General features: G+C 50.9%; 1 protein-coding gene across 1 annotated transcript; it reads right to left on the minus strand.

Annotated features, from left to right (window-relative positions):
• Positions 1-206: 206 nt before the first annotated feature.
• rbbp6 (retinoblastoma binding protein 6) lies at positions 207-13,153 on the minus strand. The gene is made up of 18 exons (XM_067232733.1): positions 12,521-13,153; positions 11,942-12,041; positions 11,388-11,430; positions 10,464-10,508; positions 8,474-8,562; positions 8,159-8,255; positions 7,709-7,848; positions 7,357-7,529; positions 6,923-7,026; positions 6,454-6,764; positions 6,216-6,294; positions 6,039-6,099; positions 5,828-5,885; positions 5,218-5,610; positions 4,905-5,030; positions 2,563-4,692; positions 2,236-2,383; positions 207-2,072 (listed from the first exon to the last, which is right to left on the minus strand). The coding sequence occupies exons 1-18, from the start codon at positions 12,684-12,686 to the stop codon at positions 207-209; spliced, it is 6,129 nt and encodes a 2,042-aa protein (XP_067088834.1). The 5' UTR covers positions 12,687-13,153.
• Between the last annotated feature and the right edge of the window lie 896 nt (positions 13,154-14,049).

Below are 14,049 nucleotides of genomic sequence, written 5' to 3' on the forward strand. Positions count from 1 at the left end.
TAACATGGTCAAATGACTTTGTTTTCATAAACATGTATATGGAAAACCTAAAGAAGTGATGATCTTAGGGAGGCAGGGAAACTGGTGTTGATTCTTTGCGCAGGTCATGGACATCTGTTTCCAGTTCTCCGGTCAGGGTCAGGTCTGGGCTGAAGGATATCAAAGGCTTTGTCTGTCACAAGATCAGTAAGGGACATTCGAGACGTTCAACAGTCTTGCTCCTCCTCCTCCGTCGCCTCCTCTTTCCTCCCCTCCTCGGCCTTCTCCCCGTCGCCCTCCCCCGCCGCCCCTCTCCCCTGCCCCTCCTTGTCTTTGTCTCTGTTCTTCCTGGACTTCTTCTTCTTGTGTTTGTGTCCCTTCAGCTCCCCCTCCTCACACTCCAAGCTCGCCTGTCTCTTGTGCTTTTTGTGTTTCTTGTGCTTCTTCAGTTTCTTCTTCTCCTTCCTGTCTCTCTTCTTCTCGTCTTTCCGGCTGTCCTGGCTGCAGGTGGAGCTGACGCTGCTGCTCCGGCTGCTCTCCCCCTCCGGCCCTTTCCCCGCATCCATCTTCCCTGCAGCCTCAGCCCTGTCCTCCCGCCTGTCAGCCCGCTCCTTCCTTGCCTCCCTCCTCCTGTCCTCCCCCTGTCGGCCCTCCCTCCCCCGGTCATCCATCCTCCCCTCCGACTCGGAGCCCAGGCTCTCGCTCTCGCTGTAGTCGGGCACGAACGCCGCCTCGTCCGTCTCCCTGACGGGGTCGGACTGCTGTCTGTCAGGCTGGAGGCCACTGGGGGACCTTGTCGCTGGGTTCTCTCTGCCTTTCTCCTTCCCCCTCCTTTCCCCATCTCTCTCGCCCTCCCGCTCCTGGTCTACGTGGGGGGACTTTGGCTTGTCTCTCCTCGGGGGCTGTTGGTGACAATCTGGCTGAAGTGGTTCCCTAACAGACCTGACCTCCATCTCTCTGGTTCCCTGGCTGTCCTGCTGGCTCTCTTTCCTCCCCGATGGACCCTCAGCTCGGGGTTCCTCTCCCTTGGTTGCCCCTTTAGTGGGCTGGTTCTCTGTGGAGCTGGGGGGCAGAGGGGGTCGTTTGTCCTGTGTCCTGTCACTGCCAGGGCTGCTCTTACTGGGCCTCACAGGCTCCCAGCCTCGCCCGGCCTGGTTCCTGCTGGAGGAATCAGACATGTGCGAGTCTCTGTCCCAGCCCCGAGACCTGTGGGGGTCAGGGGGGGAGTCACGTCGGCGGTGAGGGGGTCTGCCCGGCTCCCTGTCGTCGCGACCGTCCCTGTGTCTGACGTCAAGGTGGTCTCTTTGTTTCTGGTCGGCCTTCTCTCTCGGGTCTCTGTTTCGGTGGTCTGTCGGCTTGCGGTCTGTCGGCTTGCGGTCTGTCGGCGTGCGGTCCACCGCGACGACCACGTTGTGGTCCCTGCTGTCGGAGGGTTTGCGCTCGGCCGGGCGGTCCCGCAAGGAAGAGTGCGAGGAGGACGAGGAGCTTTTCTCACTGCCGTGGTCACTCCCCCGTTCACCAGTCCTCTCTCGCTCCCGCTCTCTCCTCTCCCGCTCCGAGGGGTGAGAGGAGGTGGAGGACGAGGAGGATGAGTGGGGCGGCCGATGTTTGTCCGTCGCCTCCCTGCTCGATGTACTGCTGCGATCCCTTTCCCGCTCCTTCCCCCTCTCCCTGCCCCCGGACTCCTTGGCCCTCTGTCGCTCCTTGAACCTCTCCCTTTCGCTTTCTCTCTCCCTCTCTCTCGCCTGCTCTTTGTCTTTGTCCTCCTGTCTGTCTTTCTCAGCAGGTGAGATTTGGGCTTTGGAGCGCTGCGTATCAGCCAAGATGCCTTTCTCACTAGTAGGAGTGAGAGCTTTCTCCGGCGGGGGCCGCGACGAGCCTTTCACTCTGTCCACCTCCCTCTCTTGGTCTCTCTCTTTCACCCTCGCTCTTCCTACCAGGCTCTCCGTTGCCACGGAGAGGGTGGGGAGTGGAGGGAGTGGTGGGGGTAGAGGAGCGTGCGGAGGAGCCTGGGGTTTGGCCTGGACCGTGACGGCTTCCTCCTTCTCTCCCTCCTCCTCGGAGTCTTCCTTCTCCCATTTGGAGCGAGGGACCTACACAGGGGGAAAGTGACCTTTCAGAAGAGATGTTCATGGACTGTGGGGATGTTTCGCGTGTCGAATACTGACTTGGATGAGATTCATTCGTTCGTTTATTGGTGTGTGCGTGTGTGTGTGTGTGCCTGTTTGATGTTGTTTGTGCGCACACACGGCATACCTGTATGAGTACGATCTCATCCTCGGCAGGGGTGGAGCTGTCATTGGTGTACTCCTCCAGGGTCTTCACTATAGTCTTCCTCTGCTCCAGCCTGTCCTCAGCGCTCAGGCCACCTCCACGTAGAGGGCTGCCCCCGGTGGAGCTGGCACTGCATTACACCAAAGCATCAAGGCACAGGTTACCAAATAAGCCACCATGACAACAGTGTTTCAACAGTACTCCAGGAAGAATAAGCTCGCTAAATGGGAAACAGAACATACTAACACGGCTAGGCTAGTCAAAAGATAAAAGCCAAGTGGTCAAAAAGGGATTGTGCAAACGTCTCACCTCGTGTAGTCTACCACACCCGCGGAGCCGTCGGGCGCTAGGACCCTGCGGTGGCCTCGGCTTTTGCTCCTCTCTACCTTCTCTACTTTGGTGGAGCTGATAGCAGCCGGCCCCTGGACCCCTCCTTCTCCACCTGCCTTCTTCTTCCCTTCCATGTTGATGTTGATCTTAATCTTCCCCCTCATCCCTCGCTCGATCAGGGGCCTTATGAGGGTCTCCTTCTCTCTCTCCTCCTCGTCGGTCTGGGTCTCTACGTCTGGCTTGGGGGATTCCTTGGTCTCTATTTTACTGGGCTCCTCTCTCCCTCCCGGTGCGTTAAGCTCCTTATCGTCCGTGCTCTTCACCTCTTTCCTCCCCCTCTCTTCTCGCCTCCTCCTTTTCTCGGGCTTGGTGTCTGGAGCATTGCTCCCGGAAGATCTCTCCACTGCCCTGCCCGCCCTCTCAGCCTCCCTCTTGGGCTTGTCCTCTCTGGCAGACTCCCTGTCCTGCCTGGCTGCTGGTTCCTTCCAGACTCTCTGGTCCTCTTTAGAGGGCCTGGCCTGGTCTGGTTCACTCTCACTTTGCCTGTGGCCATCTGGCTTGGTTCTGGCAGCTTTGAGCTGGTCAGGTTGCCGGTCCGGTTTGGAATGAGAGAGATGTGGACTTGCTTTAAGGGAGACAGCCGTCTGGAGATTCTGGCTGCATTCTGGTGCGAAGGGGTCTGGTTTGACGGGCAGAATCTCCTCCCTGAGTCGTTTTACCGCCAGCTCAGCCGGGGGGGGCTTCTGGTCTTCGGCCCTTACCGGGCTGGTCTTGTGGTGGGCAGTTTTGAGCGTGTCTGTCTCCGGCTCTCTCTTTCTGGCAGTTCTGGAGCTCGTATAGGAGGAGTTGTCGTCTCTCCTGGTTCCACTGGAGTCGGATTTGCGCTTGGCCTTGTCACTCTTCGCCAAGTCCCTCCTCTCGTACCTTTCTCTGTCTGAGGGCGCCCTATCCGGTTTAGGAGGAGGTGGAGCTAAGGCCGAGGCATCACTTTCCATTGGTTCATCCCGAACGGGGGTGGCGTCGTCCCGGCCGGCGTCGTTGACATCGCTCGTTTCTTTTCTCTCCTTCCTCTGCGTTTCCTCTGTGGAATCCGAGGCGCTGAAAGAGGATTCTCCTCCCCCTCTCGCATCTTCCCCTTTTCTCTTCTTCTTCTGCTTCCTATGGGAGTGCGCACCAGGCTTGGAGGCACCCGGTCTAGCTGAGGTAACGGTTGCTACGCCAACAGTGAAGTTGGCTGGCTCCTTGTCCTTGGTCGATCCCCTCGGGTTCTCCTTATTGTCGGGCTTGACGATTGGCTGTTGTCCATACTTCTCCAAGCACCTCTCCTGGTAGGTCATCGCTGCCGTTCTCCCTTTGGAGGCGGGGCCTGGACTGTGAGCTGAGGTAGGAGGGGAGTATTCCTCCCTTCTCCCCCCTCGACGGAAGGGGGAGCTCCGGGGTGAGGTATCCCTGTTTCGGGTGTGTCGGGGTTGGGCGTAGCGGTCTGTGGGGGAGCTGTAAGGTTCCGAGGGGCGAGCCCTGAAAGGAGGCGGGTGGACAGGGGGCAGGTGGGCGCTGTAGCTCTTGTAGTATTTCTCGTACCACTCTCTGTACTCGCGCTCCCACTGGTGGTAGCGCTCCCTCTCCTGGGAATCGGTACTGTCCGGAGCCCGTGGGGGGAAGCCCGCTTTGGGCTCCGGCAGCAGGGGCTCTTTGTCTCGGTAGCGCTCCCGGCCCGGGTACTTACGCTCCGCCTCGGGCACCGGGCGCTCCCGGTCCGAGCCCGGTTTCTTGGCGGGCGGGGTGTGGTTCCGGTAGCCCCCGGGTCCTGGGGATCTGGACCTAGACCGGTAGCCACCTCCAGGCCCGTCTCTGCCCCGGTAGTGCGGGGGGGAGCGCGAGCGGGAGCGCCGGTAGCCGCGGGAACGCGAGCGGTAAGTACGGGGTCTGGCGGGGCGGCGAGGGTAAGGGGAGCGGGAGTAAGACCTGGAGCGGAGTCTGGGTCGGGAGCTGGAGCGGGACCGGGAGCGACTCACGGAGCGGGAGTAGGAGCGAGGGGAACGAGAGCGGGATTTGGAGTAAGACCGGGAGGAGCCACTGTAGGACGAGCCCCTGTAGGGAGACTTGGACCTGGAGAGAGAGAGAGGAAGAGACAGGATCAATTAACACCAGATGAATAACAGGCAAGAAAGGCCAGATGAGGCCAAAAGGGTGCAGGATAGGGTGAGAAAGCAGGTATGAACAGATGAGAGAGAGAGAGTGAGAGAAAGAGAGAGACAGAGAGAGACATGGTGATTGGATATACAGAGAGGGTCCCTATTGGTAGGGATCACCATGGTTACCTGGAGTAGGAGCGCCTCCTCTCCTTCTGCATCTTCCTGTACTCCAGCAGCTCCTTGGCAAAGTCGTTGGTGAACTCCTCCAGCTTTGACTTGTCACTGGCCCTGCCGCTGAAAAGGCTGGGAGGACTAGGGGAACAGAGAAGAAGACACCGTCAGGTATCCACTCGCTCGCATGCCAACATGCAAAAGGATGCACCGATAACCAATGGAATCCCTTACATGGATTTCAGTTCATATTTCAGTTAATGACGAAAGGTTATCTTTCGTTGTTTATCCCCCTTCCCTTTTTCCAGGTAAACAAAAGCAAACTCACTCCTCTTTCATCCTCCGCTGCTGTCTGTAGAAGTCATCCTTGGAGAGGAAGGAGGGGTGAGGGGCGGAGGAGAGCGAGGGGATGGGGGCGCTGGGGAGGGGCGGGGGCTGGGAGGTGGAGGGCGGCCAGGGGGGGACGGGCATCACCCCAGGGACTGGAGGGAAGCCTGGCGGGGGTACAGGGTAGCTGGAGGGAGGCTGGCCCGGGGGGTAGTGCGGAGGAGGGTACTGGGGGTGCCCCACCCCAAGAAGCGGGGGTAAGTGCTGGGTGGAGGAGAAGAGAGAGGGAGGAGGAGGGAAGAGGGGTAGGGGTCCAGAGGAAGGTGGGGGCTGGCTGGGAGGGAGGTGGGAGTGTTGGGGTTGGTCACTGTGAGGCCTGTCATGGCCACCGGAGCTGGAGAGAGGAAGTGACATCAGAGAGGCAGAACAGGAACTTTATGTTTTGTGGACGCCAAGCTGATGTAAGGATATGAAGGACTGTGGGAGGTTTGCCCTTGTATTGTCTAAAGGGTTTAGCTTGGATATCTATGCTTATCTGTTAGGTTCTGTGAAGTCCTTTGTGACACTGCTTGCCAACAAGGCTACACAAATAAAGTTTGATTTAGACTTACGTGTCCCAACTGGGGGGTCCACCAGAGTGTCTGGGGGGGTTGGGTCTCGGGGGCGGGCCTGTGGGTCAAGAAAAAATGCATCCAAATACAAACACACCCATGTACTTGTTCTAGAAATCTTATATCAAGTCGGTTTTGAAATTCTCAATGTTATGCTGGCATGAGGCAAAAACCTCTCTGTTAAAACCAGCTGATGCCAGGGGTAACTCACCTGCTTTGTGGAGCGCGTGGCTGAGAGGAGGGGGCTGGGTTAGAACTTGGACATGGTAACCCTGGAGACAGCACGCAGAACACAGACATAAGCAGGTCTGGTTAAAGGTTGCAAAACAAACCAACCAAAACTGTGTGAATGCAATGAACAGCATAGTGTGTGTGTGTGTGTACTCACCGTGGGGAGGAGAGATGTGGGAGCTGGAGGGTCCGCAGAGACCACCACAGACTGGGTCGGCACCAGGTCCTCAACCTCTCTGGAAGACGGTAAGGGTTGCAACATTGTTACATGTCACTGATGTGGGTGAGGGGGTGTTGAGATCTACACCCATGTTGAAAGCATCTATGATTTCTCTGATGTCTGACTGTGTGATTCTGTGTGTACATGTGTGAGGTGTGTGTGTGCCCCTGCTTACTTTACAGGTGGCTCCACATGGCTGGGTAGGTGCTGAGGGGAGGCAGCAGGCGTGCTGTGGGAGGAGGAGCCTGCAGCGGTTTTCCCACCAATGGGAGGCGTGCCAGGCTGTTGGGCCAATGGTGGGGTGTCGGCCGCAGGAGGGCGGGGCATGAGAGGATCCTGCTGGCTCCTCGTTTGCTGGTAGGGGCGTAGAAGGCGGGGCTGAGGAGGGGCGGGGATAGGGGGCTGGGCGGAGCCAGCAGAGTCCGGAGGGCCGCCCTTCTTCATGCGCTTGGTGTAGCCCGTCTCATTCTTGAAATTGTTCACTGCCTGGAGACAGACCGGCCGGGATATTGGTCAAATAGCATCTGCAGTACAGGTGAACTGAACACAACCGGTCAGGTAGGAGGTGCGTTTGATTGACTCTGCTATGTGCACTAACCGGGTGGTACTCTAATCTTCCCCACGTCTCAGGGGGAGAGCCTTACCTGGCGCAGGAACTTATTGGCTATGAGGGCGTCGGGCGAGACGTCTGATTTGCCGCAGGTGGGACAGATGTGTTCGTCTGACTCCAGTAGAGACGTCCGGACACCTGAGAAGAGTCAACATGGAACAGTGAGGGGCGGAAAGGTTGCAGGTCTGAAACTAAGTTGGACTAGAATCCCATATTGGGACTAGTGAGGGGGATGAGTAGGTGAGGGGGTGTTTTGGATGTCAATGAGTGTGTGTGCGCGCGCGCGTGTAGACTCGCAATCATCGCAATAGCTGTGTGCGAGTGCCGACCGTGTGTGTGTGTGTGTGTTCAGACTCACAGTCGTCACAGTAGCTGTGTGCGAGTGCAGACAGTGTGTGTGTGTTCAGACTCACAGTCGTCACAGTAGCTGTGTGCGAGTGCAGACAGTGTGTGTGTGTTCAGACTCACAGTCGTCACAGTAGCTGTTGCCGCAGCAGGGGATGACGACAGCGTCGGTCATGAGATCTTTGCAGAGGAGACACAGCAGCTCGTCAGGGATGGGGTCTTCATCCTCCTCCGAGGACGACTTGGCCTGGGCCACGAAGGGAGGCTTCTCCTTCTTACCGATGGCGTACGCCTCACTACAACACACAAGCCCTTTAAACACTGGCTGCCAACACACAAGCCCTTTAAAGACTGGCTGCCAACACGCAAGCCCTTTTACAATGGCTACAATAAACTAAACTTTGACACACGGGCGGCCACACGAAAGCCCTTCCAGTGTTGTGGATGAGGGGCGTCAGAAGACAGGGGTACTTACGCGTCTATGGTGGGGATGGCGTAGCGGCCGGTGTTGGTCAACATGGCTCCCTTGATGCTGGGGTCGTCCACCTCCATCATGAAGGAGCGAGGGATGCCCGTGCTCTTCTTGATCCTCTGAGGCGCCTCGAAGCTTTTATCCTGCTGGCACGACCAGATACGCACACGTCACATGCTTGCGTGTTGCACACACATCTTTGATTTGGTCTGGCGTTCGTGTCGGTTGTGTCATGCAACGCGTTGGATTAAACGTGAGTGTTCAATGTCGAGGCAATGAGGAGAATCTTGCGTTCTGTTGCACATTTGCATCAGTAACAAAAGAACGGTAGACAAGTGGTACTAGAAAAAAGCAGTTAATAAATCATACAAAAGTAAGCTGTTGAGTGGGCACAGCTGATTGGTTGAGCAGATAACCAGAGCTGCAGGGGAGATCACAGATGTGTCCTATTACCCCATTGGTTGGACAGTTCCTGATGTAGTGGCCGTTCTTGCCACAGCGGAAGCAGGTGTAGTTGGGAGGGGGCGGCCCTGACAGCTTCTTCGTGTAGCTGGTTGGATAAAAGGAACAGATAAGTCGTTCGCTAGGCCCACAGCAGCTCATCCAGATGAAAATACACGTCACAAAACCAGGCATCCAGACTGAGGATATCGGGGGGGGGGGGAGCTGAGCAGTTGAGATCAGACCACCAGAAGGTCCATGAGGGACCTAGTGAACTAGTGACATGTTGCTTCGGGGCAGAGAGCCCCTCTCTCGCTCCGTACTCACTGGATGGGGTCGTAGTCGTGGTTGGACTGTGACATCATGGCGCGGATCTTGTCATCCTCAGAGGCGTTGGCCTCGGCCAGGTTTGCGGTCTGCATCACAGGGGCGAGACGGCAGCATCACACACACACACACACACACACAGGACAGAGGTTAAACGGGTCAACAGGAAACATACAGACAGGACTGGATACGTGCTGACATAACCTTGGTTTTGATTGGTTGAGGTGGAGGTTGCTACCCAAGCTTCTAAGATCTAGCTGTGTAAAGACTTAGTCTGGACCGACACACTGACCCTCACACCAACCAGGCCCCTGTAAAGAGAAGCTTGTGGAGCTGCACTGATGCTGCTTGTGTCTCTGTTGAGGTCTCTGTTAGTCCCAGCATACAGCTGGGGACACGCAACCCTAAATAGCCTTGTTGGGTTTACTTGTTAACCATGAGTCAAACAAATCACTGTTGGAAATCTGGCTGTATTCAATAACCTTACTGACTGTGTTCAGAGGTATGTAAAGGACCTCACATTGTTGCTTTCTATAAGAGAAGCCTTGTCTTTCAAATTGACTAGTTTTAGCTTCAATACATTGCCATCTTTAAACGTAGATTAAGAACTGCATCCTGAACAGTCTTGACACAAAACTCTGGTTCTGAGTTACTTTGTTCAACCCAATTAGATTCAGACCAGTATTGATCCCAATCCAACTGAGGACAAATCACTGAATGACTGTAAACTACTAAAGCACTGCGAGAGAAAAATACCAATATGCATGCAAGGCACACCACTAGTCCACACACTCATGGTCAGGGTCTAAGAGACATTCGCCAAATTTTATTGACAAAAAAAGAAAACGTCAAACACAGTAATTCTCCCATTGGCCCAAGAATCCAACCCCACTCAAATACAATGACACCGGAAACGTAGGTTTCATTACATAAGACTAGAGTCAACTGCAATTGAGGTATATGATCAGTTTACAACCAGTACCAGTCCTTTACAAAGTCATCACTCAAGAAATGTGCAAATATATGGTCAATATTGTAATCATTTAACATCTACACCATGGGGTACATTTGCAACTTGGCAACATCAGACACTCTTTTACTATAAGTAAATTGCTGACAGAATTTGCCTTCACAAACTAATGCTGTGTTCACAGTGACAGAGCATGATGAGTGAGGTCAAGTAATCAGGGTTACACAGAAGATGACAGTCATATACAGCAGCCTCATCCTGGGAGGCTGAAACAAAAAGTGTACAAACAAGTGTGCTTTAGAAGCAACCCGAGGGAGGACAAATATCCACGGAGGGGAAAAAAAAATATGTTGTGAATCTTCATGAGAAAAATGAAAAAGGATAAAAGCAATGTTGACCGAAAAGTAAACAATTCTTTCTTCTGTACTGTTAACGCGGTACGGTCCTGGTAGCGCGTGTGTGTGTGTGTGCGCGTCTGTGTTTATGTGCGCACAGCGAGAGGAAACGGACACAAGCAGCATGCTGTAAGGTGCTTCACCCAATGACAAGGCTAACTCTTTACAGGAGTCAGGAGAGACACACATAACAATTCATATTAATACTGATCAATACATGAAATAGCAGCAGCAGTTGGGGAAAATTAGTATTAAATCTGCCAAAAAAAGACTGACAGTGGCTACATTGATAACACAGGAGGATTATTTTTAAACTTAATTTGACCTTCATATTAATTATAAAGACATAGATGGCTTTCTAACATCCATTAGGTGATTATCATATGTCAATATAAACAATGTTAGGCCCAACAGTTGTTAAATAATGATCAGTGTCAAGACTTGTGTGCTAAATCATAACATGTATAAAAATAGTATAGAGTATACATTAGATACAGTGTACTGCAGAAGGCAAGGTAAGAATGACATTCATAAACACTACAACTACTGATCAAAATAAAGAAAAATTCCATGAGATTACGAAAGACTATGTTCAAACAGAAAGGGTTTCACTGAGGGGGTATACCTTAGACAGCTGGGCCAGAGACACAGACACTGCATGATCATCCATCTGTTTGAATTAAAGACAAAGTCAGTTTACCACCAAGATGCATATAAGAGGAACCACAACCAGGAATGACACAGACATACACATATATAATCCCTGCCTACATTCTAGGCACTGACACTTTCCAACATCGGTGAAGACGTAACTGAGATATGTCTCAATGTCTAAGAAGGAATAACACAACCTAACACTGGCTTGTGTGAGACAGGACTCTCAACCACAAGAGTTCAGGACTGGACTAGCTCAGCTAAAAAGGGCTTTGCCTCCAGACCTATCTTCTCATTGTCACTCAGATAACTGTTATTAGTGTGCTGGCGTTGGCCTTCTCTCTATCGGTCTCAAACACACATGGCACAGCTATCAGATTCAGGACCACTGCCCTGCCCTTAGACATTCACTCTTTGTTAGGTATAGGGGTTTAGACAGCAGGATACAAATGGGAAGTTTAAAAGCTCAATAGTTTTTATTAGAAAAACATAAAAACAATAACAGTTTTACAGACGCATCGTATTTAAAGAAACTACTGGACATGTTCCACTTCTTTTCAGGCAAATCATAAAGACTGATCATACAGGCATCTGTACAATAGATTGCCATAACCTTTTTTTCCATGTCTGACTTCAGTGGGAAATATTGCACAGTGCAGCATTCACATGCACGCTTTTGAACATTTTTCAAGTTTTGGAGAGAAATAAAACATTTAAAAAAAAATCAAATAAAAACATTGGATTTGTTCGATGGTTACATTGGATTTCAGGAGGAGGATAATTGCATCTCCACAACACTGGAGTGGTTCCAGAACATTGTGCCCACGTTCAAGAGTACCACGTGGAGGCGTAAGTGTGAGTTCAGTGTGGGGTGAGGTGTGGTTTGGTTACATACGGCTTTGGGGGGTCCCACGACATGGTGATGGTCAGAGCGTCCACTGAAACACAAATAAGAGGCAGTGTGTCAACTTTGCAGTAGAGCCAGGGAAGCACAATGGGGCCATTTCCCCAGACACAGAGTAGGCCTAGCCCTGGAATCAAATAGCCTACACTGCATGCTCCGCCATTGAATGGAACTCTTATGTTCGACTGAAAGCAGCCAGGGAGGGAGGAGTCATTCCTGGGCCTACGCAGGCTTGTCAGGGCTCTCTGCAGGTGGCTGACAGCTGTGGTGAAGCACTCTTTTTTTTTTTTGCCTAACCGACAGTTTCTATGACATCAAACCCTGAATGGGGAGTCATAAATCCTCACTTCTCCAAAAACAGTTATTCCGAGATCCCTTACGCTTAACCCATAACTTACCTCCCGCCACAATTTGGGATGTAATTCGTGTATAAATATGAAGAGAACAGCACCAAATTGGACCGGATACACTAAGAAAACAAGTGCTCTGACTCAGGTGAGGAGTACAAGTGTGTAGAGAACACAGGAGTCACAGTCAACACTTACATGAGATAGGTTTTATTAGTGGCTTTGACTCCTCCCAGGGGTATTCTCTTGATGATGACTGAGGAGTTCTTGGTGATAAGTGCTGTGTCATCATGGTATTCTACAAGTTAGAGGATGAGAGGGGAAAGGAAAGGGAGAGACTATGGATCTGCAAAATGCTCTGTGTTTATGTGACCTGCTTGGAAATCCAAAAGATAATTATTATTTAATCTTGCCATGTCATGAAGTAGAATATCTGACATTTATATGGATTAAGTATGCAACTAGCAAGCCTAGTACGAAACGGAACTGGTTTTATACACTTTTCTAAGGTTGTTGCCGTACCATATGTGACGCAACCACTTTCTGTAATCCGCACAGCTGTCAAAGCCGATATGGTCAGGTCAAGGCCCACGTGTGGCAAACGGTCAATGATCACTCACCACCATAGCTAATTATATTGAAAATATGTGTATCTAAGATGGTCCCGCGTTCAACAACGACTTGAAATTACTTCAATTTAGCTAGCTAAGCTAACTTGAACATGACATTATCCGTTTGTCAGCTTTATCAGACGCCCAAACATGAAGAATTGCTTACCTTCTTTAGTCTGTGCGTTGGTTATCTGTAGATCACAATCGCCGGCCTTGAGTTTCTCCCGGCCCATGATCTGTCTCTTCAAATCACTCAAAGTGATGTGCAGGCCATCGAAAGTGACGGTGTCATATTGGAGTTTAGACGAGAACTTATAATGCACACAAGCCATTTTGAAGTAGCGCAACTGCTAGACCCCCTGATAGAAAACTAGTTACCTATGTAATTACACTAGTTTTAAAACAGGCGGCTAGCTACAAGCTCTTCAACTAGCTAGAAAAAAGTATATTAGATATCTAGCACACAGCTGGTGCTGGCTACCTTACTTACTTGTCCAGTTAGCTAACGATTAGTCTTTTAGCTAGCTAGCTACTGTAGTGGCTAGCACTCACTGTAGCGCACCAAGTCTGTTAAAGACAGTGGCTTGCTAAGCAACGCAGTTTTTCAAATTACTTTAATTTCTGTCGGTTTCAAGTGATAAATTGGGTAGGTTTTTATTCCGTTCCATTTTAAATAATTTTGGATATGATACGTTCCGTTGATTATCAGCTGTACTTGGCTCGCTAAACTAGCTCGATAGCTACAGCTTGCTGTCTCCACAACGACCTGTCATATGATCGGGGTTTCCGAAATGCAAGCGCAAGGACCACGTTCAGAACGTCAGTGTCTCTCTATAGACTTGCGCAGAACACTTATAGGAGGCTAGATCATTTTGACAATAAAAAAAAAAATAAAAAAAAAATAAATGTGTTAAAGACAGTTAGTTTAAAACCATGAAAATAACCACCTAAAAGTCAAGTTCTGCCGTGAACCATTTAGGCAAACAAACGTATAAAAATGTCATACAGTTAAAGTGACCACTAGATGGTGAACCAACATAATTTATAATCATGAGTTTTTAAGTTTCTCTAAGAACCTTTCTATTCAGAAATACCTTTTTTACTATGACGATTTATAGACACTTTTTGTCTAGCTGAACATACTTTTTTTTAACCTATTGTGATCAGGTTGTTGTTCTGCACAGGTCTCATGCAAGAGTACCTCAACAGCATTTTATTGAAAACAGGTAGCCAAATACCACTCACTTGAAACTAACTAATATTGCATAGGAGAGATGGATATCTCATTGTCTTTCTCAGATATCTGAGATTTCTTTATTTGAGATATGCCTTCTTTCATTCTGTGTGTCTTGACAAATCTAGGTTCTAAGTGTGAGAGTGGGATGTATTTGTGTTATAATGTATTCATGATGTTACATGCATGAAAGCTGCTTAGCTTGTGGTCTCCTAGGCAATGAGCTTTGATGTTTCCTTATGATACAGGAGCAACCCTGCTATCATGTGTTCATGTGACTGGGCAAGTGTGTGTGTGTGTGTGTGTGTACGTTCCAAAGTATGGGAACCATGAATAACACCGTTTTTCTGACTATCTCAGTGTGAGAAGCATTCCCCCACAATTTCAGTCCATCACCTATAGACTTCATAGGTGAGCTAGCAACAAGCATAGGGCACACATTCTTCTTGAATTCTCTCTTG

The sequence above is a fragment of the Osmerus mordax genome, chromosome 3 (assembly GCF_038355195.1).
Source record: "Osmerus mordax isolate fOsmMor3 chromosome 3, fOsmMor3.pri, whole genome shotgun sequence".
Lineage (NCBI taxonomy): Eukaryota > Metazoa > Chordata > Actinopteri > Osmeriformes > Osmeridae > Osmerus > Osmerus mordax.

Bases quoted from the DNA above. Each gene is read 5' to 3' on its own strand.
- rbbp6 (XM_067232733.1), bottom strand. From the start codon at position 12,686: ATGGCTTGTGTGCATTATAAGTTCTCGTCTAAACTCCAATATGACACC. The intron at 6,295-6,453 runs GTAAGCAGGGGC...ACCGTCTTCCAG, and splicing joins CATGTGGAGCCACCTGTAAA to AGAGGTTGAGGACCTGGTGC. The intron at 5,031-5,217 runs GTGAGTTTGCTT...CTGTTCCCCTAG, and splicing joins CAGCGGAGGATGAAAGAGGA to TCCTCCCAGCCTTTTCAGCG.